We start from the raw sequence: 25,565 nt of genomic DNA, 5'->3' as shown, positions 1-25,565 counted from the left end.
CTTTTTTCCTACCCGCTCCCTCCCTAAACTCACCCCCTACCCCGTCCCTCTCCTTAACCTACCTTCTGGGCACAAGACCCTTGCTCTGGGGATCCAAGGCACTGGGGTCCTTTCCTCACGAGCAGTCCTGGTAGTGGGCCCTGACACTTTCCTTATCCTTTCGAGATTCTCCCAGCCCCCACAGCCTGATGTAATCTGGCCCAGGCCTAGTGAGGACATGAATCAGATTAGCATATTTAAATAAGAATTTACATACCCAGGATCCGGTTGGAGCTGAATTCTCCCAGCTGCTACAATTCGCCAACCCTTAGGCTCAACGGGAACCTGGCACGAAACAATATTGGTCTCTACACATGGAGACCAGTCATGATGGCCATGGCGGAAGGCCAAGAGACCATTGAAACCCCCTCAGGAGGTCACAGAAATGGATGGGTAATGCCAGGTTGGCACTGTCAAAGGAGGAGAGGGGGGTGGGTCCTGCAGGTGGGACATGGCAGGGCTCCTGCAGTGGGTGGGGGCCTGGGAGGAGACACTTGATGGGGGTGGGTAAGGACCTGAATGGGAGGGCCTTTGGCAACCCCTTGGTGGGGTGTCACTCAATTGAGGGGGATGCTGGTGCCAGCGACTGGGGGGTGGAGGGGCATCTTAACCAAAGGAGGTGGGGGTGTGGGGAGTTGTCTGGAGATCGGAGCATCCTTTGAGCACCGCACTCTGATCTCTGAGGCGTCGCTAGGTCCGCACTCTAAAACAAATCCGAAGTGTGGGAGAATTCAGTGAGAATCTGCCCAGACTCCAAAACACTGGACACCTGATGAAGGAACAACGTTCCGAAAGCTAGTGGTGCATACTACCAAATAAACCTGTTGGACTTTAACCTGGTGTTGTGAGACTTCTTACGAGGTTGGAGAATATCAGTTGTTGTTGAGGCCGGAGAATCCCAGCCACGAGCGAGGTCGGAATATCTCGGCTCAAGTGTTATCAATAAAGGCACTGATCCATCAGATTCCATCTGTTCCCTGGTCAGGAACCAGTTCAGATCCACCTTGAAGGATAGGGTTAATGGGGAGGAAGCTTACTGTGCATCCACTCGGTGCTCTACCCAAACCCTTCATATTCACCAAAGAGAAGGACTTGGGGGATGATGAGTCTGGGAAAGGGTGTGTAGAAAGTTTGAGTCATGTTGAGATCGAAAGGAAGAGGTATTGGGGTTCTTGAGAAACGTTAAGGTAAACAGTCCCCAGGGCCAAATGGGATATATCCCAAAATACTGAGAAAGACAAGAGAGAAAATTGCTGGGGCCTTGAGAGAAATCTTTGTATCCTCACTGGCTACAGGGGAGGTCCCAGAGGATTGGAGATTAGCCAGCGTTGTTTCTTTGTTTAAGAAGGGTAGCAAGAGTAATCCAGGTAGTTACAGGCCAGTGAGCCCGACATCAGTGGTAGGGAAATTATTGAAGAGGATTCTTCAAGATAGGATTTACTCCCACTTGGAATAAGTGGACGTATTAGTGAGAGGCAACATAGAACATAGAACATTACAGCGCAGAACAGGCCCTTCGGCCCACGATGTTGCGCCGACCAGTTACAAAACAATGACCCACAAACCTAAACCAATCCCTTCCCATCCATAAACCTATCCACGGATCTCTTAAACGCCCCCAAACTAGGCGCATTTACAACTGCAGCAGGCAGGGCATTCCAATCCCTCACCACCCTCTGGGTAAAGAACCTACCCCTGACATCCGTCCTATAACTACCACCCCTTAATTTAAAGCCATGCCCCCTCGTGCTAGATTTCTCCATCAGAGGAAAAAGGCTATCACTATCCACCCTATCTAAACCTCTAATCATCTTATATGTTTCAATAAGATCCCCTCTTAGCCGCCTTCTTTCCAGCGAAAACAACCCCAAATCCCTCAGCCTCTCCTCATAGGACCTCCCCTCCATACCAGGCAACATCCTGGTAAACCTCCTCTGCACCCTCTCCAAAGCCTTCACATCCTTCCTGTAATGTGGGGACCAGAACTGCACACAGTACTCCAAGTGCGGCTGCACCAGAGTTGTGTACAGTTGCAACATGACGCTGCGACTCCTAAATTCAATCCCCCTACCAATAAACGCCAAGACACCGTATGCCTTCTTAACAACCTTGTCTACTTGACTCCCAACTTTCAGGGATCTATGTACACATACACCTAGATCCCTCTGCTCATCCACACTATTCAAAGTCCTCCCGTTAGCCCTATACTCGACACATCTGTTATTCCTACCAAAGTGAATTACCTCACACTTCTCCGCATTAAACTCCATCCGCCACCTCTCGGCCCAGTTCTGCAACCTGTCTAAGTCTTCCTGCAAACTATGACACCCTTCATCACTATCTACCACACCTCCGACTTTGGTGTCATCAGCAAACTTACTAATCCACCCAACTATACCCTCATCCAGATCATGGTTTTGTGAAGGGGAGGTTGTGTCCCACTAACATGATTGAGGTTTTGAGGAAGTGACAAAGATAAGGGTGGGGCAGTGGATGTTGTCTACATGGATTTAAATAAGGCCTTTGACAAGGTACCTCATGGGAGACTGATGCAGAAGGTGAAGTTGCACGGAATTGGAGGTGAGCTGGCAAAATACAGAACTGGCTTGGCCATAGAAGACAGAGGGTAGCAGTGGAAGGGTGTGTTTCTGAATGAAGGGCTGTGACAAGTGGTGTTCCTCAGGGACCAGTGCTGGGACCTTTGCTGTTTGTAATATATATAAATGATTTGGAGGAAAATGTAACTGGATTGATTAGTAAGTTTGTGGATGACACAAAGGCTGGTGGATTTGTGGATAGCGATGAGGACCATCAGAGGATACAGCAGGATATAGATCGGTTGGAGACTTGGGCGGAGAGATGGCAGATGGAGTTTAATCTGGACAAATGTGAGGTAATGCATTTTGGAAGGTCTAATACAGATAGGAAATATACAGTAAATGACAGAACCCTTAGAGTATTGATAGACAGAGGGATCTGGGTACACAGGTCACTAAAAGTGGCAATGCAGGTGGAGAAGGTAGTCGAGAAGGCATACGGCATGCTTGCCTTCATCAGCCAGGGTATTGAGTTTAAAAATTGGCAAGTCACGTTGCAGCTTTATAGAACCTTAGTTAGGCTGCACTTGGAATATAGTATCCGATATAGTATTCTGGTCGCCACACTACCAGGATATGGATGCTTTGCAGAGGGTATAGAAGGGGTTTACCAGGATGGTCTAGCTATGAGGCACGTTTGGAGAAACTTGGTTTGTTCTCACTGGAATGACAGAGATTAGGGGACGACCTGATAAAAGTCTACAAGATAATGAGGAGCACGGACAGAGTGGATAATCAGAAGCTTTTTCCCAGAGTCAATTACTAGGGCGCACTCACCTGACAAAGAGGCAAACCCTGAAAACTAGTGGGTTTACTATCAAATAAACTTGTTGGACTTTAATCTGACGTTGTGAGACTTCCTACTGCAACTTATTTACACAGAGGGCGCTGGGAACTTGCTGCTGGGGGAGATAGTGGAAACAGATACGATAGTGACTTTTAAGGGGCGTCTTGACAAATACATGAATAGGATGGGAATAGAGCAATGTGGTCCCTGGATGAGTAGGGGGTTTTAGTTCAGATAGGCAACTTGGTCGGTGCAGGATTGGAGGGCCGAAGGGCCTGTTCCTGTGCTGTAATTTTCTTCGTTCTTTATTTCAATTGCTGAACTTGGTCTAAAATAGAATGTGACCACCAAAGATTTAATTATACAGCGAGTCATAGCTCATTTTCAGATGTTTATGGATCTGTTCTCAGAATAGCTCCTAACCTGCCCATGGGGGTTACAATTGGTAATGTCCTGTCTTTGCGATGCCAGATGCAGTCCTATTACTGATGCCAGCCGCCTTTCCCTTCACATTAGAATGTTTTAATGGGGGTTGAAGCAGTTTACTTGCGTGCACAGCTCTGTTCTTGTCGCCAGCAGCTCTGTCCGGGCTCCTTGTTCACTGATGTTACCCTCTCCCGGCAGCTGTGAGAGAGCAGCAGATCATTCAGAAGGAGGAACGAGCTCGCCAGCTCTACGAGAAGCAGATGGAAGAACGCTGGAGAAAGTTGGAAGAGCAGCGCCAGAGGGAAGAGCAGAGGCGAGTGGCTGTGGAGGAAAAAAGGAGGCAGAAGCTTGAAGAAGAGAAGGTGAGTGTGCTGAAAGGTTATTTATTTTCCGTTTCCCTTAAGTGTCCCAATTTTTTGAAATACCCTGCATTTTTGATTTGATTTATTGTCATATGTATTAACATACAGTGAAAAGTATTGTTTCTTGCGCGCTATACAGACAAAGCATACCTTTCATAGAGAAGGAAACAAGAGAGAGTGTGCAGAATGTAGTGTTACAGTCATAGCTAGGATGTAGAGAAAGATCAACTTAATGCAAGGTAAATCCATTTAGAAGTCTGATGACAGCAGAGAAGAAGCTGTTCTTGAGTCGGTGACTTCAGACTTCTGCACCTTGTTCCCGATGGAAGAAGGTGAAAGAGAGAATGTTTGTTAATTGGAACAACGGCGGGAGTTAATGAGTGAGATGTGATGCAACTTATGTTGGTCAGACTTAGGAAAATAGTTGACTTGTTAGCCAGCCTTTAGAATTAAAGGGACACGAGAAACATGGATATAATATCAGCTAACAGATAGAAAGTATGTTTTCTACTCAAGGGACATGTCCAGCATTGTTCTAGACTTGGATTTACAGGGCATCTTTCACGATTTGCGGATGTTACATAGAAACATAGGAGCAGGAATAGGCCTTTTGGCCCTTCGAGCCATTAATTTTGATTGTGGCTGTTTATTGAATTTAATATCCCAATTCCCTCTTCCCCCCATATCCCTTGACCCCTTTGGCCCCAAGAGCTATCTAATTTCTTCTTGAAATCAGACAACGTTTTGGCCTCAACTGCATTTTGTGGTAGTGAATTCCACACACTCGCCATCCTGTGGGTGAAGAAATTTCTCCTCACCTCAGTCCTAAAAGGTTTACCCCTTATCCACAAACTACGGCCCCTAGTTCTGGACTTCCCCACCATCGGGAACACTCTTTCTGAATCTATCCTGTTAGAATTTTATTGGTTTCTATGCGATCCCCTCTCGCTCTTCTAAACTTCAATGGATATAATCCTAACTGACGTAATCTCTCTTCATGTGACCGACCTGCCATCCCAGGAATCAGCCTGATAAACCTTTGCTGTACTCACCCTATGACAAGAACATCTTTCCTCAGATAAGGACACCAAAACTGCACACAATACTCCAGGGATGGCCTCACCAACCCCTATACAGTAAAATATCTCTGTTCCTATACTCAAATCCTCTCGCTATGAAGGCCAACATACCGTTTGCCTTCTGTAACAGGTCTGTTGTGCATTTACTTTCAGTGACTGATACATGAGGACTCCGAGGTCTCACTGAGTATCCACCACTCTCAATTTACACCCATTCAAATAATAATCTGTCTTCCTATTTTTGCAACGAAGTGGATAACCTCACATTTAGCCACATTATTACTACATCTGCCATATATACGTTTATTCAGTTAGCCTGTCCAAATTTCACTGAAGCATCTTTGCATCCTCCTCACAGCTCACCCTCCCATCCAGCTTTGTATCATCTGCAAATGTACATAATACATTTAGTTCCCTCTGCTGAATCATTAATATATAATGTGAACAGTTGGGGCCCTAGCACAGATCCCTGCGTTACCCCACTTGTTACTGTCTGACAACCAGAAGAAGACCCATTTATGCCAACTCTTTGCTCCCAATGTGCTAACCAGCTTTCTATCCATCTCAATACAAACAGCAATCTTAGAAGAAGGCAGGGAGACGAGGGAAATGAGCATGCGATGGAATGATGGGAAATGATGTACTTGGGGATAAAAAGGCCAGTTTAACAGGAGCGTAGGAATAGAAAGACTGGGTGCATGAGCAGAAATAAATGTATCATCTCCAAATTTTCAGAAATGGGCAGAATGTGCCAAGACAGGTCGGCAATGCTCTAGTAAAAGATTTACGGGATGTTTGGCTTCATTACTGGGAACACAGGAGGAATTAAAACTCCCCAAAAACAAATGGATTTGGGTCAAATGGAAAATTACAGTGCTGAAAATCTCAAACAAGAAAGTAACCTGCTCACTCCTGGAATAGTTAAAGGCAGAATAAAGGTGACCAAGTAGCCAAGCCTTGGGCTGACAAGTGGCAAGTGACACTCACGCCACTGAAGTGCCAGGCAATGGCCATCTCCGACAACATGATTTCAACATGTGACATTCAAAGGCTGAATTCTCCACTATTGACACACTGGGGGGTTATCCATGATCAGAAACTGAATTGGACTAGCCATAAATACTCTGACCACCAGAAGAGGGAATTCTGCAGTGAGTAACTCATCTCCTGACCCCCCCCAAAGCCTGTCCACCATCCCCAAGACACGTCTCAGGAGGGTGATGGAATACTCTCCATTTGCCTGGATGAGTGCAGCTCCAAAAACGCTCCAGCATCTCGACACCATCCAGGACAAAGCAGCCCACTTGATTGGCACCCCATCCACCAACATTCACTCCCTCCACCACGGACGCTCAGTTAGCAGCAGCGTGTACCATCTACAAGATGCACTGCAGGAACTCACCGAGGCTCCTTACACACTGCCTTCCAAACCCGCGACCACTAATATCTAGAAGGACAAGAGCAGCAGATACCTGGGTACACCACCACCCGGAGGTTCCTCTCCAAATCACTCACCAACCTGACTTGGAAATATAGCGCCGTCCCTTCACTGTTGCTGGGTCAAAATCCTGGAACTTCCTCCCTAACAGCACTGTGGGTGTACCTACACCACACTGACTGCAGGATTCAAAAAGGAAGCTCACCACCACTTTCTCTAGGGCAATTAGGGATGGGCATGAATGCTGACTTTGCCAGTGACACTCTCAACCTTTGGATGAATTATTATTTATTGGAGTTCTATGAGGATGTGTCTAGGGCGGTGGATAGAGGAGAGCCGGTGGATGTGGTCTTTCTTGATTTTCAGAAGGCGTTTGACAAGGTACCTCACAAGAGGTTATTGCAGAAGGTAAGGGGGCATGGAGTTGGGGGTAGGGTGTTAGCATGGATAGAGGATTGGTTGTCAAATAGGAGGCAGAGAGTTGGGGTCAATGGGTGCTATTCGGATTGGCGGTTGGTGACTAGTGGAGTGCCCCAGGGGTCGGTGCTGGGGCCTCAGCTATTTACCATTTATATAGATGATCTAGAGGAGGGAACTGAGCGTATGGTGTCGAAATTTGCTGATGACACCAAGATTGGTGGAACGGCAAATTGTGCGGAGGGTGTGGAGAGTCTGCAGAAGGATCTAGATAGGCTGGGCGAATGGGCCAGGAACTGGCAAATGGAATTTAATGTTGGCAAGTGTGAGGTGGTCCACTTTGGTAGGAAGGACTATTACTTACGTGGCGAAAAACTGCAGCAGGCGACGGTGCAGAGGGACCTCTGGGTCCTTGTGCATGAGTCGCAAAAACCCAGCCTGCAGGTGCAGCAGGTGGTCAGGAAGGCGAATGGGATGCTGGCCTTCATAGCAAGGGGGATTGAATATAAAAGTAGGGAGGTCTTGCTGCAGCTGTATAGGGCACTGGTGAGGCCGCAGCTGGAGTACTGTGTGCAGTTTTGGTCGCCGCACTTATGCAAGGATATTTTGGCCTTGGAGGGAGTGCAGAGGAGGTTTACTAGGCTGATACCGGAGTTGAGGGGGTTGAGCTATGAGGAGAGGCTGAATAAACTAGGCTTGTACTCGTTAGAGTTTAGAAGAATGAGGGGAGATCTCATTGAGACATATAAGATGATGAATGGGATGGATAGGATAGAGGTGGAGAGACTCTTCCCGCTCAGAAAGGACAGTAGGACTAGGGGGCACAGCCTCAAGATAAAGGGGGGGGGGTGCGGTTTAGAACGGAGTTGAGGAGGAACTTCTTTACTCAAAGGGTGGTGAATCTCTGGAATTCTCTGCCCGTTGAAGTGGTGGAGGCTGCCTCGCTAAATATTTTTAAGACGCGTGTTGATGGGTTTTTGATAAGAGAGGGGATTAAGGGTTATGGGGAGAGGGCGGGAATGTGGAACTGAGCCACGACAGATCAGCCATGATCTTATTCAATGGCGGGGCAGGCTCAAAGGGCTAGATGGCCTACTCCTGCTCCTGTTTCTTATGTTCTTATGAATTAAAAGATTCTTCTGCTCCCTGGAGGTGGGTTTAGATGTTTAAATATACTTTAAAAATGCATGCCCCATATTTTGCCTTCATTTTAAATTTAACACTGGCTAGGTTTTCCTCAGGGAAAACCGGCAGCTGAAGGGAGCAGCGTCCAGCGGGAATTTCCAGCACTGCTTGTGGGCTGGGTGGAGCATAAGCGTAACATTCCACTGAACTCAGGGTCACCCCCTGGATCGAACCCACCCCCCTCCCTACTCTCCTTGTCTTCCCCTCACATCGCATTTTCTTTACTCAGAGGGTAGTAAGGGCGTGGAATGCCCTGCCTGCAGCAGTTGTGGACTCGCCAACTTTAAGGGCATTCAAATGGTCAGTGGATAGGCATATGGATAACATTGGAACAGTTTAGGTTAGAGGGTCATTAGATTGGTTCCACTGGTTGGCGCAACATCGAGGGCCTGTACTGCGCTGTTATGTTCTATCGCCTCCCACCCCGACACCACCCCCCCCAACCATATGCTGGCCTCTGAGCTGCCCCCACACCCCCACCATGTTACTCCATCACTCCAATCCCCATTCATTCTCCTAACGTCACAATCTGACTGGCTGCCACCAGGAGACAAAGGCCAAAATCTGCTAAGTTACATACACCGAGCACAAAACTACTCCGGATCGAACTGGCCAGTGGGTTTGTAAGTGGAGGCGTGCCTAAAATTTTTTAAGTGGCTTTCCCGCTGGCTTCTTTGCGTTTTTTCATTTGGACGGGCAAGGCTGAGGCATTGCAGCAGCCCATTTGTAGGTTGGTGGGAGGAGTTCCGAAGCGAGAGGAAGCCGGGAGAAGAGCCACATGGACTCGAAACGTTAATCCTGTTCCTCTCTCCACAGAGGCTGCCTGGCCTGCTGAGTTTATCCAGTATATTATAGCCCCCACTTTTTAGCATTGGGTGCCCACCCACTGCACAAACATGTTCTGGACACTGCCTGCAGTTCCATTCCCGACCACTAGAGCACTGCAGGGACTAAGAGGCCAGTTAGATTATTGGTTGGCAGCACTCTGAGGCTAAAATCTATACCAATTGGCATGAGGTTCCATTGAGAATTCAAAGATGATTGCCTTTGAGGTTTTACATTTTAATTTGAACCATAGAATCCCTACAGTACAGAAGGAGGCCGACCAAGTCTGCATCCGCTCTCTGACAGAGCATCTTACACAGGCCCTCTCCCCCACCCTCTCCCTGTAATCTCACACACCCACTATGGCCAATCTGCCTAACCTGCATACCTTGGGACTCGAAAGGGACAATTTAGCACGGTCAGTTCACTTGACCTGCACACCTTGGGATTGTGGGAGGAAACCGGAGCACCCGGAGGAAACCCACGCAAACACGGGGAGAACGTGCAAACTCCACATAATCACCCGAAGCCGGAATTGAACCTGGGTCCCTGTGAGACAGGAGTGCTAACCGCAGTGTTGCCCTCATAGAGCTAGGAGTTATATATTAGAAAGAGCAGGGGACTGGTTAACAAGCAGGAAACATAGAGGAAGAATAAAGAGGGGTTTTCAGTTTGATGAGCAGTGGAACACCATAGGGATCAGTATTGGAGCCTCAGCTACTTACAATCTATAGTAATGGCTTTGAAAGGAGACTGAGGTAATGTAACTATGTTTGCTGATGGTCCAGAGGTCGGAATGTAAGCTGTGGGGAGGACACACACAGACTGAAAAGAACCACACAGTGAGTGCACAATAAGATAGAGCATAGTGAGGGGAAGTGTGAGGTTATTGAATTTGGTTGAAAGAGTAGAAAAGCAGAATATTTTTTAAAAGCGCTGAAACTTGAAAATGTCAATGGTTTCATTGATCAGAACATTGCATACAGGAGTTTGGTTGTCTTGTTGAAGTTGTACAAGACATTGGTAAGGCCACACTTAGAATACTATGTACAGTTCTGGTCACCCTATTATAGAAAGGATATTATTAAACTAGAAACAGTGCAGAAAAGATTTATTAGGATGCTACTGGGAATTAATGGTTTGAGTTATAAGGAGAAGCTGGCTAGACTGGGACTTTTTTCCCTGGAGGCTTGAGGAGTGATCTTATAGAGGTCAATAAAATAATGAGGAGCGTAGATAGTCAACATCTTTTCCCAAAGGTAGGCGAGCCTAAAACTAGAGGGATATGGGCCAAATGGCGGGCAATTGGGACTAGCTTAGTGGTAAAAACTGGGTGGCACGGACAAGTTGGGCCGAAGGGCCTGCTTCCATGCTGTAAATCTCTATGACCCTTCTCGGGTGTGCTCATATATGGGTCACAGAAAGTTAGCATGTGGGTACAGCAAGGAATTAAGAGAGCAAACAAGACGTTGACCTGTATTGTGAGGGGATTACAACATAGGAATACAGAAATCTTGCTAGAATTGTACAGGGTTTTGGTGGGCGCACATCTGGAATACTGTGTGCCGGTAGGTCTCTGTATTTAAGGAAGGATATTCTTGTAATGGAGGTGGTACAGCGACCGTTCATTAGATTGGCCCCTGGGGCGAAGATGTTGTCCTGTGATGAGAGGCAGAGTAAATTGGGCCTATATTCTCTGGAGTTTTGAAGAATGAGAGGCAATCTCATTGAAACATACAAGATGCTGAAGGGATCTGATAGGGTGGACACTGAGGGATTATTACTCCCTGGCTGGACACTGAGGGAATATTACCCCCTTGGCTGGACACTGAGGGATTATTACTCCCTGGCTGGACACTGAGGGATTATTACTCCCTGGCTGGACACTGAGGGATTATTACTCCCTGGCTGGACACTGGGATTATTACCCCCTGGCTGGACACTGAGGGATTATTACCCCCTGGCTGGGGAGTCTAAAATAGAGGGGCACAATCTCAAGCTAAGGGGCTGAGGACTGAGATGAAAAGAAATGTCTTCACTCAGAGAGTTGTGAATCTTTGGAATTCTCTTCCACAGAGGGATGTGGATGCTTCATCATTGAATACAGTCAGGACTGGGATAGGCAGATTTCTGGTCTCTCGGAGAATTAAAGGATATGGGAAGTGAACAGGAAAATGGAGATAGATTCATAGAATGCAGAAGGAGGCCGTTCGGTCCACCGAGTGTGACAGAGTATCTTACCCAAGCTCTATTCCCATAAACCTACATATTCACCCTGCTAATTCCCCTAACCGACACATCTTGGCACATTAAGGGGCAATTTAGCATGGCCAACCCACTTAACCTGCGCATCTTTGGACTGTGGGAGGAAACCGGAACAGACACAAGGTGAATATGCAAACTCCACACAGTCACCCGAAGCCGAAACTGAACCCGGATCCCTGGCACCGTGAGGCAGCGTTGTGCCACCGTGTTGCCTGGCAAAGTGGCAGAGGATTAGCCAGGGACTGGTGCTATATGTTCCCAGTTGTTGGGAATAAGTTTCCTTGATGGTTGGTACAAGTGTGTTGACGTACTGAGTGTTCGTATGGGCAGAAGCGGGTCTTGTCAGGAAAGATTCCTGGACCCCTCCATGCCCACATATTCCATCGCCCGCCCACCGACTCTTGCAGTCGTTCAAGTTGGCTTCAAAGTTTTTTTTAATGCTTCCTTCTAAACGAGGCAGGAATCAGGCTTGGGGAGGCCAGGGTCAAACACAAACCACTCCCCAACCCAATCCTCTCTCCACAGTGACAACTGGTCGCATCACACCAGGAGATTAGTCGCAGAGATCCCCTCCCCCATTCCCCCTATTCCAACTAAGAGCCCCACCAGGATTAAGATCTCCTCCCACCGACCCCACAAACTCCAGCTGAGTGAATGGACATCGGTGGTCAGGAGTGTGACCCAGAGAGCATGGCGGTCACCCTGCTCTGCTCTCGACTTCCTGATTAGCAAAAAACCACTTCATATTTACGTTTGATCGTATCAAACAAGGGGGCTGCAGCCCGGTTCGTGAATCTCTCGAGAACGGAGCGGGGTTAGTGGGCCAAATTGAAGGACTTGGTGGCAAAAGAGACAGCAGGAAAGTCTTGCATTTCAGTAGCGCCTTTTGTAACCTGTGTACATGCCGAGGTGCTTCTGGAGAAACTATTGGAGTCTACTCACTGTTGTTATCTAAGGAAAGTGGCAACCACTGTGTGCATAGCAAACTCCCACTAACAGCAGTGCGATCATTACCAGATCATCTGTTTTTGTTGTTTGATTGGGGGTTAAATATTGGCCGAGACATCCGTTATTCATTGAAATCGCGCCGTGGAATCTCTTATATCCAGCTGACAGGGCCTTGGTTTAACATCTCCAAGATTCACGGCTGACAGTGTCACACCGCCTCAGGACTGCACTGAACTGGTAGCCTGGATTTTGTGCTCGAGTCCCTGCAGAGGGATTTGAACTCACAACCTGCTGGCCCAGAGGCGAGAGCGTTACCCACGGAGCTATAGCTGACACAGGAGGGGAGCTGAGTGCTACCTACAGGCCTTTACCAAGGATGGTTTCTAACCAAATACCTCAAGGGCCTACATAACCTCTGATAATCTGCCCTGGGGTTCACTACCCACTCCCTCTGCCTCACCCCGTATCCTGGCAACTGTTAGGGCCTTGGAGGGAGTGCAGAGGAGGTTTACTAGGCTGATACCGGAGTTGAGGGGGTTGAGCTATGAGGAGAGGCTGAATAAACTAGGCTTGTACTCGTTAGAGTTTAGAAGAATGAGGGGAGATCTCATTGAGACGTATAATATGATGAATGGGATGGAAAGGATAGAGGTGGAGAGACTCTTCCCGCTCAGAAAGGACAGTAGGACTAGGGGGCACAGCCTCAAGATAAAGGGGGTGCGGTTTAGAACGGAGTTGAGGAGGAACTTCTTCACTCAAAGGGTGGTGAATCTCTGGAATTCTCTGCCCGTTGAGGTGGTGGAGGCTGCCTCGCTAAATATTTTTAAGACGCGGGTTGATGGGTTTTTGATAAGAGAGGGGATTAAGGGTTATGGGGAGAGGGCGGGAAAGTGGAACTGAGCCACGACAGATCAGCCATGATCTTATTGAATGGCGGGGCAGGCTCGAAGGGTCAGATGGCCTACTCCTGCTCCTATTTCTTATGTTCTTATGTTCTTTTGTTCTTATGAACTCTTGTCGGAATAGTCACACATTGCCCTTACTGCATCATTTTTAAAAATCTTTTCTTTGTCCATGAGATGTGGGTGTTGTTGGCTATTCCAGCATTGTCCCGAATTGATTTGATTTGATTGATTATTGTCACATGAATCAATATACAGTAAAAAGTATTGTTTTGGGCGTGCTATACAGACAAAGCCCACCGTTCACAGGAAAGGAAAGGAGAGAGTGCAGAATGTCGCATTAATTCCCCTTGAGAAGGTGGTGGTGAGCTGCCTTCTTGAGATTGGGGAATACTGAGAGTGGTAGGAGGAATGCCAGTTTGAAGGAGTGCCTGATGCAGTGCGTGGCCTGCTGAAGAGATGTGCATTTCATTAGGTTGCTGTTCTGTGTTTCCAAACCAGACCCAGTCATTTACTGCAATAATCCTAATGCCTAACAGCAGCAGGAGTCAGTACATGCCCCACTGTCTGCAAGCCTTGCTCATTGTAACACTGAGCAATTTGCATTTAGCAGAAATCGATATGAGGTGATAGTGCTGCACTAGCTGACTGACACCATAGAAATGACTCAGGGAAAAGCAAAGGACCCACAGGGAAAAGCCGATTGATTCCATTGTTTCCAGCCAGAGGGACTTTATTCAACACTGGGCAGTTTACCAACTCTTGCCTTGCAGAACTCTCCAGCATTGCAGTTTGACTGAGGCAGCTCTGCTGTACCTTTTCTCACTTCTGTGAATTCTTACACAATTTCTTCTGACACATTGTAAAATTGTTCCTTTATTGCTGAGGGTGAGTTTTAGTCACACTGGGTTCCCCCCTCGCCGTCTTGGGAGACCTGAGGTTGTGCATTCAGGTCCCTATCTAGAGATTAAAGAACCCAGACCCACACTGCTGGGCAGTACAGTGGGAATGGTAATAGAGGACGTGCAGTACGCGAAGGCACGGTGGCACAGTGGTTAGCACTGCTGCCTCGCAGCGTCAGGGACCTGGGTTCAGTTCTGGCCTTGGTTGTCAAATAGGAGGCAGAGAGTGGGGGTTAACGGGTGCTATTCAGATTGGCGGATGGTGACTAGTGGAGTGCCCCAGGGGTCGGTGCTGGGGCCTCAGCTATTTACCATTTATATAGATGATCTGGAGGAGGGAACCGAGTGTATGGTGTCGAAATTTGCGGATGACACCAAGATTGGGGGAACGGCAAATTGTGCGGAGGGTGTGGAGAGTCTGCAGAAGGATCTAGATAGGCTGGGCGAATGGGCCAGGAAATGGCAAATGGAATTTAATGTTGGCAAGTGTGAGGTGGTCCACTTTGGTAGGAATAATGGTAGGAAGGACTATTACTTACGTGGCGAAAAACTGCAGCAGGCGACGGTGCAGAGGGACCTCGGGGTCCTTGTGCATGAGTCGCAAAAACCCAGCTTGCAGGTGCAGCAGGTGGTCAGGAAGGCGAATGGGATGCTGGCCTTCATAGCGAGGGGGATTGAATATAAAAGTAGGGAGGTCTTGCTGCAGCTGTATAGGGCATTGGTGAGGCAGCAGCTGGAGTACTGTGTGCAGTTTTGGGCGCCGCACCTGCGCAAAGATATTTTGGCCTTGGAGGGAGTGCAGAGGAGGTTTACTAGGCTGATACCGGAGTTGAGGGGGTTGAGCTATGAGGAGAGGCTGAATAAACTAGGCTTGTACTCGTTGGAGTTTAGAAGAATGAGGGGAGATCTCATTGAGACGTATAAGATGATGAATGGGATGGATAGGATAGAGGTGGAGAGACTCTTCCCGCTCAAAAAAGACAGTAGGACTAGGGGGCACAGCCTCAAGATAAAGGGGAGGCGGTTTAGAACGGAGATGAGGAGGAACTTCTTCACTCAAAGGGTGGTGAATCTCTGGAATTCTCTGCCCATTGAAGTGGTGGAGGCTGCCTCGCTAAATATTGTTAAGACGCGGGTTGATGGGTTTTTGATAAGAGAGGGGATTAAGGGTTATGGGGAGAGGGCGGGAATGTGGAACTGAGCCACGACAGATCAGCCATGATCTTATTGAATGGCGGGGCAGGCTCGAAGGGCTAGATGGCCTACTCCTGCTCCTGTTTCTCATGTTCTTATGTTCTTGGGTGCCGTTCTGTGTGGAGTTTGCACATTCTCCCCATGTCTGCGTGGGTTTCCTCCGGGAGCTCCAGTTTCCTCCCACAGTCCAAAGATGTGCAGGTTAGGGGCATTAGTGGGTAATTTGTTCCTTATTGTCCAAAGATGTGCAGGTTAGGTGGATTGGCCATGCTAAGTGTGTTGGGTTATAGGGATAGGGTGGGCGGGAGGTGGTCCTGAGTGGGATACTCTTTCGGAGATTTGGTGCAGACTAGATGGGCTGAGTGGCCTCTTTCTGCACTGTAGGGATTCTATGGGGTGCTGCACTATCAGACGATGCCCATTTCAGGATGAAATGTTAAAGTGAAGCTCCAAACATCCTCCGGTAGATGTTTTTAAAAAACTGTAATCCCATTCGCTAATGAAGGTGCTGTAGTGGTGCAAACTGAACAAAGAACAAAGAAAATTACAGCACAGGAACAGGCCCTTTGGCCCTCCAAGCCTGCACCAACCGTGCTGTGTGACTTAACTAAAACCCCCTACCCTTCCCGGGGACCATATCCCTCTATTCCCATCCTATTCATGTACTTGTCAAAATGCCCCTTAAAAGTCTCTACTATATCCGCTTCCACTACCTCCCCTGGCAACGAGTTCCAGGCACCCATTACTCTCTGTGTAAAAAATCTGCCTCGTCTATCTCCTTTAAACCTTGCCCGTCGTACCTTAAACCTGTGCCCCCTAGTAATTGACTCTTCTAACTTGGGGAAAAAGCTTCTGCCTATCCGCTCTGTCCATGCCTCTCATAATCTTATAGATTTCTATCGGGTCGCTCCTCACCTCCATCGTTCCAGTGAGAACAAACCAAGTTTCTCCAACCTCTCCTCATAGCTAATGCCCTCCATACCAGGCAACATCCTGGTAAATCTTTTCTGTACCCTCTCCAAAGCCTCCACATCCTTCTGTTAGTGTGGTGACCAGAATTGAACATTATATTCCAAGTGCGGCCTAACTAAGGTTCTATAAAACTGCAACATGACTTGCCAATTTTAAAACTCAATATCCCAGCTGATGAAGGCAAGCATGCCATATGCCTTCTTGACTACCTTCTCCACCTGAAATGCCACTTTCAGTGACCTGTGTACCTGTACACCCAGATCCCTCTGCCTATCAATACTCTTAAGGGTTCTGCCATTTACTGTATATTTCCTATCTGTATTAGACCTTCCAAAATGCATTACCTCACATTTGTCTGGATTAAACTCCATCTGCTATCTCTCCGCCCAAGTCTCCCAATTGATCTACATCCTGCTGTATCCTCTGACGGTCCTCATCGCGATCCACAAATCCACCAAGTTTTGTATGTCTGTAACTTACTAATCAATCCAGTTACATTTTCCTCCAAATCATCTATGTACATATTACAAACAGCAAATGTCCCAGCACTGATCCCTGAGGAACACCACTTGTCACAGCCCTCCATTCAGAAACATACCCTTCCACTGCTACCCTCTGTCTTCTTTGACCGAGCCAGTTCTGTATCCACCTTCCCAGCTCACCTCTGATCCCAGGCGACTTCACCTTCTGCACCAGTCTCCCATTAGGGACCTTGTCAAAGGCCTTACTGAAGTCCACGTAGACAACATCCACTGCCCTACCCTCATCAATCATCTTCGTCACTTCCTCGAAAAACTTGATCAAATTTGTGAGACATGACCTCTCCTTCACAAAACCGCGTTGCCTCTCACTAATACATCCACTTATGGAATAAATTCTGTCTCAAAGAGTCCTCTCCAATAATTTCCCTACCACTGATGTAAGGTTTACCGACCTATAATTACCTGGATTATTCTTGCTACCCTTCTTAAACAAAGGAACAACATTGGCTATTCTCCAATCCTCTGGGACCTCTCCTGTAGCCAGTGAGGATATGAAGATTTCTCTCAAGGCCCCAATAATATCCTCCTTTGCCTCTCTTAGTATTCTGGGGTATATCCCATCAGGCCCTGGGGACTTGTCTACCTTAATGTTTCTCAAGAACCCCAATACCACCACCTTTTTGATCTCAACATGCCTCAAACCATCTACACACCCTTTCCCAGACTCATCCTCCACCAAGTCCTTCTCTTTGGTGAATACTGACGCAAAGTACTCATTTAATACCTCTGGCTCCATGTGTAGATTCCCTCCCTTGTCCTTGAGTAGGCCAACCCTCTCTCTGTCTACCCTCTTGCTCTTTATATATGTATAAAAAAACCTTGGGATTTTCTTTAATCCTGCTGACCAATACTTTTTCATAACCCCTTTTAGCCCTCCTTACTCCTTGCTTAAGTTTCTTTCTGCTTTCCTTGTATTCCACACTTGCTTTGTGTGAATGAACACAGATCCTTTTTACTCTTTCCTTATCTTAATGCATGTGAATATTCAGGTTATATGATAGGACTCTCCGTGTTTTGTTGTTGCGTTTAAGAATGTAGCTTGGGTGAGATTTTGAGGTGCCTGAGAGTATCAAAAATTTCGTATTTTTTTGGGCTGGAATTCAGAAAAATTAATCCCTTCTTTTGGAACTTTGAAAATAATTCAGGAACATCCAGACTGGAGAACTTCAATTAAACTGGTTGAGGATATACCACCCACCATTGGGTCATTTACTCTTGCATCAACTCTGCTTCACTTCTTAAATCATCAATGGGAAGGCATTAATTAAGGAGAGGCCGTGGTATAGTAGTATCGTCACTGGATTAGTAATCCAGAGAGCCCGGGTAAATGTTCTGGGCACCCAGGTTCAAATCCCACCATGGCAGATGGTAAAATGTGAATTAAATAAAGACTTGGAATTAAAAGTCTAATGCTGGCTATAAAACCATTGTGGGTTGTTGTAAAAACCCAGCTTGTTCATTATTTTCCTCTAGGGAAGGAAATCTGCCAACCTTACCTGGTTTGGCCTACATCCAGAGCCACAGCAATGTGGTTGACTCTTAATGTCTTCTGAAATGTCTGAATGAGAAACTCAGTTCAAAGGGCAATTAAGAATGGGTAATAAATACTGGCCTTATGAGCAATGCACACATTCCATCTAATCCCATGAATGAGCAATTCCATCTAATCCCGTGATTGAGTAAAAAATCTCTTGCGTGTCCGGGTGGAAATGGGAGAGTCTGAGATTTTCCAGCTCTTCCTGCCAGCGGGATCTTCCAGCCCCGTCAAAGATGACCTCTCCCCCCGGCAGGATCCCAGCGGTGAGTCGCCTCATGGTGCGGAGAGGAATATCCCATCCTATGACTTTATTTGTTGTCTTCGAAATAAAGTACAGGGAACGTCAGACCCATTCTTCCTCAACGGACAATTGTTGGAATTAACAGGGGGAGTGAGTCACAGTGGGGAAAGGATTGGGAATGTTTTACAGGATATTTCCAACTTTTGGAGCTCCGCTCAGCTATAATCCTGAACTAGGCCAAATAGTAACCTGAGCAGCACATTGCTGACTGTGTTTGGAAAGCTCACAATCAAATGCAGTGATCGTGAATTCCTTTAACCATAAATACCTCCATTAGATCCATCTTCAAGACTCAGTGGAGTACAAGCCTTGTCTGTGCACTGAGTTCCCATCACTTATAGCCCAATGTCAATCTATGCTGACAGTGGTGAACAGGGTGGACACTGAGAGAATCACACCCGCACCCCTCCCCACCTGGGGAATCTAAAACACAGGTCAACAGTCTCAGGGTAAGGGGACAATCATTCGAGACTGAGATGACGAGAAGTTATTTCAATCAGAGCAGTTGTGAATCTTTGGAATTCTCTTCCCCAGGGAGTTGCAAACTCTGCAGCGATGGATATATTTCACAAAGAAGCGAATGACTGCAGAATCTGAAACAAAAATAGAAAATGCTGGAAAGTCTCAGCAGTTCTGACAACATCTGTGGAGCGGGAATAGAGCCAACGTGTCGAGTTTGGATGACACTTTGTCAGATGAAGACTCAACTGGACTTGAATGTAGAAACATAGACGATAGGAGCAGGACGAGGCCATTTAGCCCATCGTGCCTGCTCTGCCATTCATCACAATCATGGCTGATCGTCCAACTCAATAGCCTTACTCGTCTTTCTCCTCCATAACCTTTGATCCCATTCACCCCAAGTGCTATATCTAGAATTCATTCAATGTTTTGGCATCAACTACTTCCTGTGGTAATGTATTCGACACGGTGGCACAGTGGTTAGCACTGCTGTCTCACAGTGCCGGGGACCCAGGTTCGATTCCCGGCTTGGGTCACTGTCTGTGTGGAGTTTGCACATTCTCCCCGTGTCTGTGTGGGTTTCCTCCGGGTGCTCCGGTTTCCTCCCACAGTCCAAAGATGTGCGTGTTAGGTGGATTGGCCACGTCACAAGTGGGCTTACGTTAACGTTGCAATGAAGTTACTGTGAAAATCCCCTAGTCGCCACACCGCTGCGCCTGTTCGGGTACACTGAGGGAGAATTAGTGCGGTCAATGCACCTAACCAGTACATCTCTCAGAATGTGGGAGGAAACTGGAGCGCCCGGAGGAAACCCGTGCAGACATGGGGAGAACCCAAGCCGGGAATCGAACCCGGGTCCCTGGCGCTGCGAGGAAGCAGTGCTAACCACTGTGCCACCCTGTTTATTGTGGGCATAATCCATTAGGTCAATACTGAGGAGTTCCCTCAGAGATGTTGTCCAGAATCTGCTCTGGCTACTGGCGAACATGGAGGGGTTTGGAACCTGCTACCACCGCACCCCCCCACTCCCTGGCCTCATCAGAATATATTCAGGGCAAGAATGTCAACCAACTTTCCTTCTCCAATTGAGGTCCTTAAGCTGCTAGTTAGATATTAGTACGGATATAGAATCAGAAGGAGGCTATTTGGCCCATCAAGTCTGCACCAGCCACAATCCCATACAGGCCCTATCCCTATAACCCCAAATATTTACTCTGCTAATCCCCTGATACTAATTTAGTACAGCCAATCAACCTAACCTGTCCAACTTTGGAGGGTGGGAGGATTCTGGGGCACCTGGAGGAATCCCATGCAGACAGTGCACACTCCACACAGAGAGTGACCTGAGGCCGGAATCGAACCTGGTTCCCTGATGCTGTGAAGCAGCAACGCTAACCACTGTGCCACCGTGCCACCCCTTGATGACCATTCAAGAGCCTCATCTTGCCACCACTGGGATTAACTATTGGATATTAATGTCGTGTTGCTATGTGGCCTACAGAAGGTGCAAACTGTACAGCCAACTTGTCACCTCCAGGGTGCAGAGGGGGGCCCGTGGTCAAAGTCTCTGAGTCCCTGGTCAGGTGACAGGACGTCCACCCACCTCGGCTCACGCTAGTGAGCCCCATTCTCCTTGCAGCCATCATTCTACAAGCCCCCACCCCTCACGTTACTTACCTGTGGCCTGGGTCACTCCCTCATGACTTTAACACTACACTCTGCGCTCTCTCCTTCTTTATGAATGGTATGCTTTGTCTGTATATCTGGAGATGTCAGGGGTAGGTTTTTCACTCAGAGGGTGGTGAGTGAGTGGAATCGGCTGCCGTTGGTGGTGGTGGAGGCGAACTTGTTGGGATCTTTTAAGAGACTTCTGGATGAGTACATGGGGTTTAATGGGATTGAGGGTTATAGATAGGCCTAGTAGGTAGGGATACGATCGGCGCAACTTGTGGGCCAAAGGGCCTGTTTGTGCTGTAGTGTTCTATAGCACACAAGAAACAATACTCTTCACTGTATACTATACACGTGACAATAATAAATCAAATCAAAATCACATCATCCTGTGAGGTGGTGCCTGTCCTGCTAGCCTCATCAGTACCAACCTTTAATAGGTCACAGCCTCTGGGTAGGTGAACCTTCCACCCTCTGGGTATGCATTTCAGGGGAAGGTCTCACCGTTACCTGATTGGCTTGTAGTTTGGAGGACCTTCCTGGAAAGAGCCAGTCAGTAGGCTAGTCCCCCAGTGCCATAGCCAGATTCCGCACAGTCGTTGGGATGGGATGTGAAATTGAGGCCTGTTGTTCGTTCTCAGGTGTTGTAGAGTCATTGTCACAAAGAAGAAGGCCATTCGATCCATCAAGTCCATGTCTGCTCTCCGTAGGACCATCCAGTCAGTAACATTCCCCTCACTCTGTTCTGTATCTCTGCAAGCTTATTTTCTTCAAATTTCACAGTAGCACAGTTGTTAGCACTGCTGCTTCACAGCTCCAGGGACCTGGGTTCGAGTCCCGGCTCGGGTCACTGTCTGTGTGGAGTTTGCACATTCTCCTCGTGTCTGCGTGGGTTTCCTCTGGGTGCTCCGGTTTCCTCCCACAGTCCAAAGATGTGCGGGTTAGGTTGATTGGCCGTGCTAAATTGCCCCTTAGAGTCTTGAGATGCATAGGATAGAGGGATTAGTGGGTAAATATGTAGGGATATGGGGATAGCGCCTGGGTGGGATTGTGGTCGGTGCAGACTCGATGAGCCGAAAAGCCTCTTTCTACATTGTAGAGTTTCTATGATTCTATTCATTTGGAAATTATTGATTGTCACTGTTTCAAGCTCCCTTGTAGACAACAAGCTTTTCTGACCTAGACCTGCCATAATCTTGTACATCTCAATTAAACCTCGCCTCCATCTCCTTTATTCCAAGGAGGACATCCCCAGCTTCTGCTATCCTAACGTTGTAGATAAAATCTACCTGGGAATTCGAAAGACAAAAGGATAAACACGTGAGGGAAAGGGACTTGCAGAGCTCCAGGGGTAGAACATGTTGCTGGGAGGGACTGGATTGCTCTCCAGGGTGCTGGCATGGACTCGAAGGGCTTCTTCTGTGTTGCCTTCTGTGTTGTAATGACTCTCATTGAAATGTATAAAACATTTACAGGCATTATGAGGCTAGATGTCGAGTGGGGCTGCTTTTCCCCAGCTGGGAGACCAAGAACAAGGGATCACAATCCAGGACAAGGGGTTAGCCAATTTGGATTGAGATGGCGAGAAATCTCAAGGGTTGTTATTAATCTTCGAAGTTCTCTATCCTGGAGAGTTACGGATGTGTATCCATTAAATGTATTCAAGGCTGAGATCAATGTTTTATGGAAATCTGGGAGTACTGCGAGAGGGCAGGAAGGTGGAGTTTGTATGTATGCCCCATCATGATCTTATTGAGATCCAAGGGAGAATGCACAGTTGAAGGAAATTGTCAGTAAGAAGGTTGTATTGGAAAAATGAATGGGGTTGAAAGTTATTAAGACCTGATATTATGTATCCCAGATTGTTGAAAGAGGTTGTGTAAAGATACAGGATATATTGAGTTCCATCTCCCAAAATTTGATAGATACCGGAATGGTTCCTTGAGACTGGAAGGTAACAAGTGTCATCGCCACTATTCAAGAAGGGAGGAGAGAGAAAACTGGGAATTAGAGACCTGTTACCCTTACATCAGTGACAGGGAAAATGCTAGAATCTATTATAAATGGATACATGGAGTCATGATCTGACTGGGCCTAGTCAACATGGATTAATAAATGGGAAATCAACCCTCACAAGCTTGGAGTTTTTGAGGGCGTTACTAACAAAATTGACAAAGGAGAGTCAATGAATATGGAAGGTTTGGATTTTCAGGAGGCTTTTGATACAGCCTCCCATCAGAGATTGATAAGCAGAATAAAAGTATGTGGGATGGGAGGCAATATATTGGTATCGATTTGGGATTGGTCAGCAGGCAGAGAGTATAACAAACAGTGTTGGTAGGCTGTGACTACTGGGATATCACAAGGATAATTACCCGGGCACCAGCGGTTCACAATATATATCAATGATTGGATGTTGCGACCTAATGTGATCTTTCCAAGCTGGTGGATTACACAAAGCGAGCTGGGAATGTGTGTTGTGACAAAGATGTAAAGCAACAACAGGAGGATTTAGACCGTCTTAGTGAGTGCACAGGGTGTCTCTGTGTGGGTGGGGGAAGCGGGTGTCTCTGTGGGTGGAGGGTGCGGGTGTCTCTGTGCGGGTGGAGGGTGCGGGTGTCTCTGTGCAGGTGGAGGGTGCGGGTGTCTCTGTGCGGGTGGAGGGTGCGGGTGTCTCTGTGCGGGTGGAGGGTGCGGGTGTCTCTGTGCGGGTGTCTCTGTGCGGGTGGAGGGTGCGGGTGTCTCTGTGCGGGTGGAGGGTGCGGGTGTCTCTGTGCGGGTGGAGGGTGCGGGTGTCTCTGTGCGGGTGCCTCTGTGCGGGTGGAGGGTGCGGGTGCCTCTGTGCGGGTGCCTCTGTGCGGGTGGAGGGTGCGGGTGCCTCTGTGCGGGTGCCTCTGTGCGGGTGGAGGGTGCGGGTGCCTCTGTGCGGGTGGAGGGTGCGGGTGTCTCTGTGCGGGTGTCTCTGTGCGGGTGGAGGGTGCGGGTGTCTCTGTGCGGGTGGAGGGTGCGGGTGTCTCTGTGCGGGTGGAGGGTGCGGGTGTCTCTGTGCGGGTGGAGGGTGCGGGTGCCTCTGTGCGGGTGCCTCTGTGCGGGTGTCTCTGTGCGGGTGTCTCTGTGCGGGTGTCTCTGTGCGGGTGGAGGGTGCGGGTTTCTCTGTGCGGGTGTCTCTGTGCGGGTGTCTCTGTGCGGGTGGAGGGTGCGGGTGTCTCTGTGCGGGTGTCTCTGTGCGGGTGTCTCTGTGCGGGTGCCTCTGTGCGGGTGCCTCTGTGCGGGTGCCTCTGTGCGGGTGCCTCTGTGCGGGTGCCTCTGTGCGGGTGTCTCTGTGCGGGTGTCTCTGTGCGGGTGTCTCTGTGCGGGTGGAGGGTGCGGGTTTCTCTGTGCGGGTGCCTCTGTGCGGGTGCCTCTGTGCGGGTGGAGGGTGCGGGTGTCTCTGTGCGGGTGTCTCTGTGCGGGTGTCTCTGTGCGGGTGTCTCTGTGCGGGTGCCTCTGTGCGGGTGCCTCTGTGCGGGTGGAGGGTGCGGGTGTCTCTGTGCGGGTGTCTCTGTGCGGGTGTCTCTGTGCGGGTGTCTCTGTGCGGGTGTCTCTGTGCGGGTGGAGGGTGAGGGTGTCTCTGTGCGGGTGGAGGGTGAGGGTGTCTCTGTGCGGGTGGAGGGTGCGGGTGGAGGGTGCGGGTGCCTCTGTGCGGGTGCCTCTGTGCGGGTGGAGGGTGCGGGTGTCTCTGTGCGGGTGTCTCTGTGCGGGTGGAGGGTGCGGGTGTCTCTGTGCGGGTGCCTCTGTGCGGGTGCCTCTGTGCGGGTGCCTCTGTGCGGGTGTCTCTGTGCGGGTGCCTCAGTGCGGGTGCCTCTGTGCGGGTGCCTCTGTGCGGGTGCCTCTGTGCGGGTGCCTCTGTGCGGGTGGAGGGTGCGGGTGTCTCTGTGCGGGTGGAGGGTGCGGGTGTCTCTGTGCGGGTGTCTCTGTGCGGGTGCCTCTGTGCGGGTGGAGGGTGCGGGTGTCTCTGTGCGGGTGTCTCTGTGCGGGTGCCTCTGTGCGGGTGCCTCTGTGCGGGTGCCTCTGTGCGGGTGCCTCTGTGCGGGTGGAGGGTGCGGGTGTCTCTGTGCGCGTGGAGGGTGCGGGTGTCTCTGTGCGGGTGTCTCTGTGCGGGTGCCTCTGTGCGGGTGTCTCTGTGCGGGTGTCTCTGTGCGGGTGTCTCTGTGCGGGTGTCTCTGTGCGGGTGCCTCTGTGCGGGTGGAGGGTGCGGGTGTCTCTGTGCGGGTGTCTCTGTGCGGGTGCCTCTGTGCGGGTGCCTCTGTGCGGGTGCCTCTGTGCGGGTGCCTCTGTGCGGGTGAAGGGTGCGGGTGTCTCTGTGCGGGTGTCTCTGTGCGGGTTTCTCTGTGCGGGTGCCTCTGTGCGGGTGCCTCTGTGCGGGTGGAGGGTGCGGGTGTCTCTGTGCGGGTGGAGGGTGAGGGTGTCTCTGTGCGGGTGGAGGGTGCGGGTGTCTCTGTGCGGGTGAAGGGTGCGGGTGTCTCTGTGCGGGTGGAGGGTGCGGGTGCCTCTGTGCGGGTGGAGGGTGCGGGTGCCTCTGTGCGGGTGGAGGGTGCGGGTTTCTCTGTGCGGGTGCCTCTGTGCGGGTGGAGGGTGCGGGTGCCTCTGTGCGGGTGGAGGGTGCGGGTGCCTCTGTGCGGGTGGAGGGTGCGGGTGCCTCTGTGCGGGTGGAGGGTGCGGGTGTCTCTGTGCG

General features: G+C 49.2%; 1 protein-coding gene across 2 annotated transcripts in view; it reads left to right on the top strand.

The window, feature by feature from the left end:
- LOC145353390 (MAP7 domain-containing protein 2-like) overlaps positions 1–25,565 on the top strand; it is a 141,068-nt gene that overhangs the window by 33,061 nt on the left and 82,442 nt on the right. For both annotated transcript variants that reach the window (XM_080204118.1, XM_080204120.1), the window contains exon 4: positions 4,048–4,211. In XM_080204118.1, coding sequence (XP_080060244.1) covers positions 4,048–4,211 — 164 coding nt within the window. The remainder of the gene's footprint in view (positions 1–4,047; positions 4,212–25,565) is intronic.

The sequence above is a fragment of the Carcharhinus amblyrhynchos genome, chromosome 15, assembly GCF_965287045.1.
Source record: "Carcharhinus amblyrhynchos chromosome 15, sCarAmb.v2.hapA, whole genome shotgun sequence".
NCBI classification, from domain to species: domain Eukaryota; kingdom Metazoa; phylum Chordata; class Chondrichthyes; order Carcharhiniformes; family Carcharhinidae; genus Carcharhinus; species Carcharhinus amblyrhynchos.
Note: the sequence above shows the minus strand (reverse complement) of the source record. Positions and strands in the feature narration are given on the sequence as shown.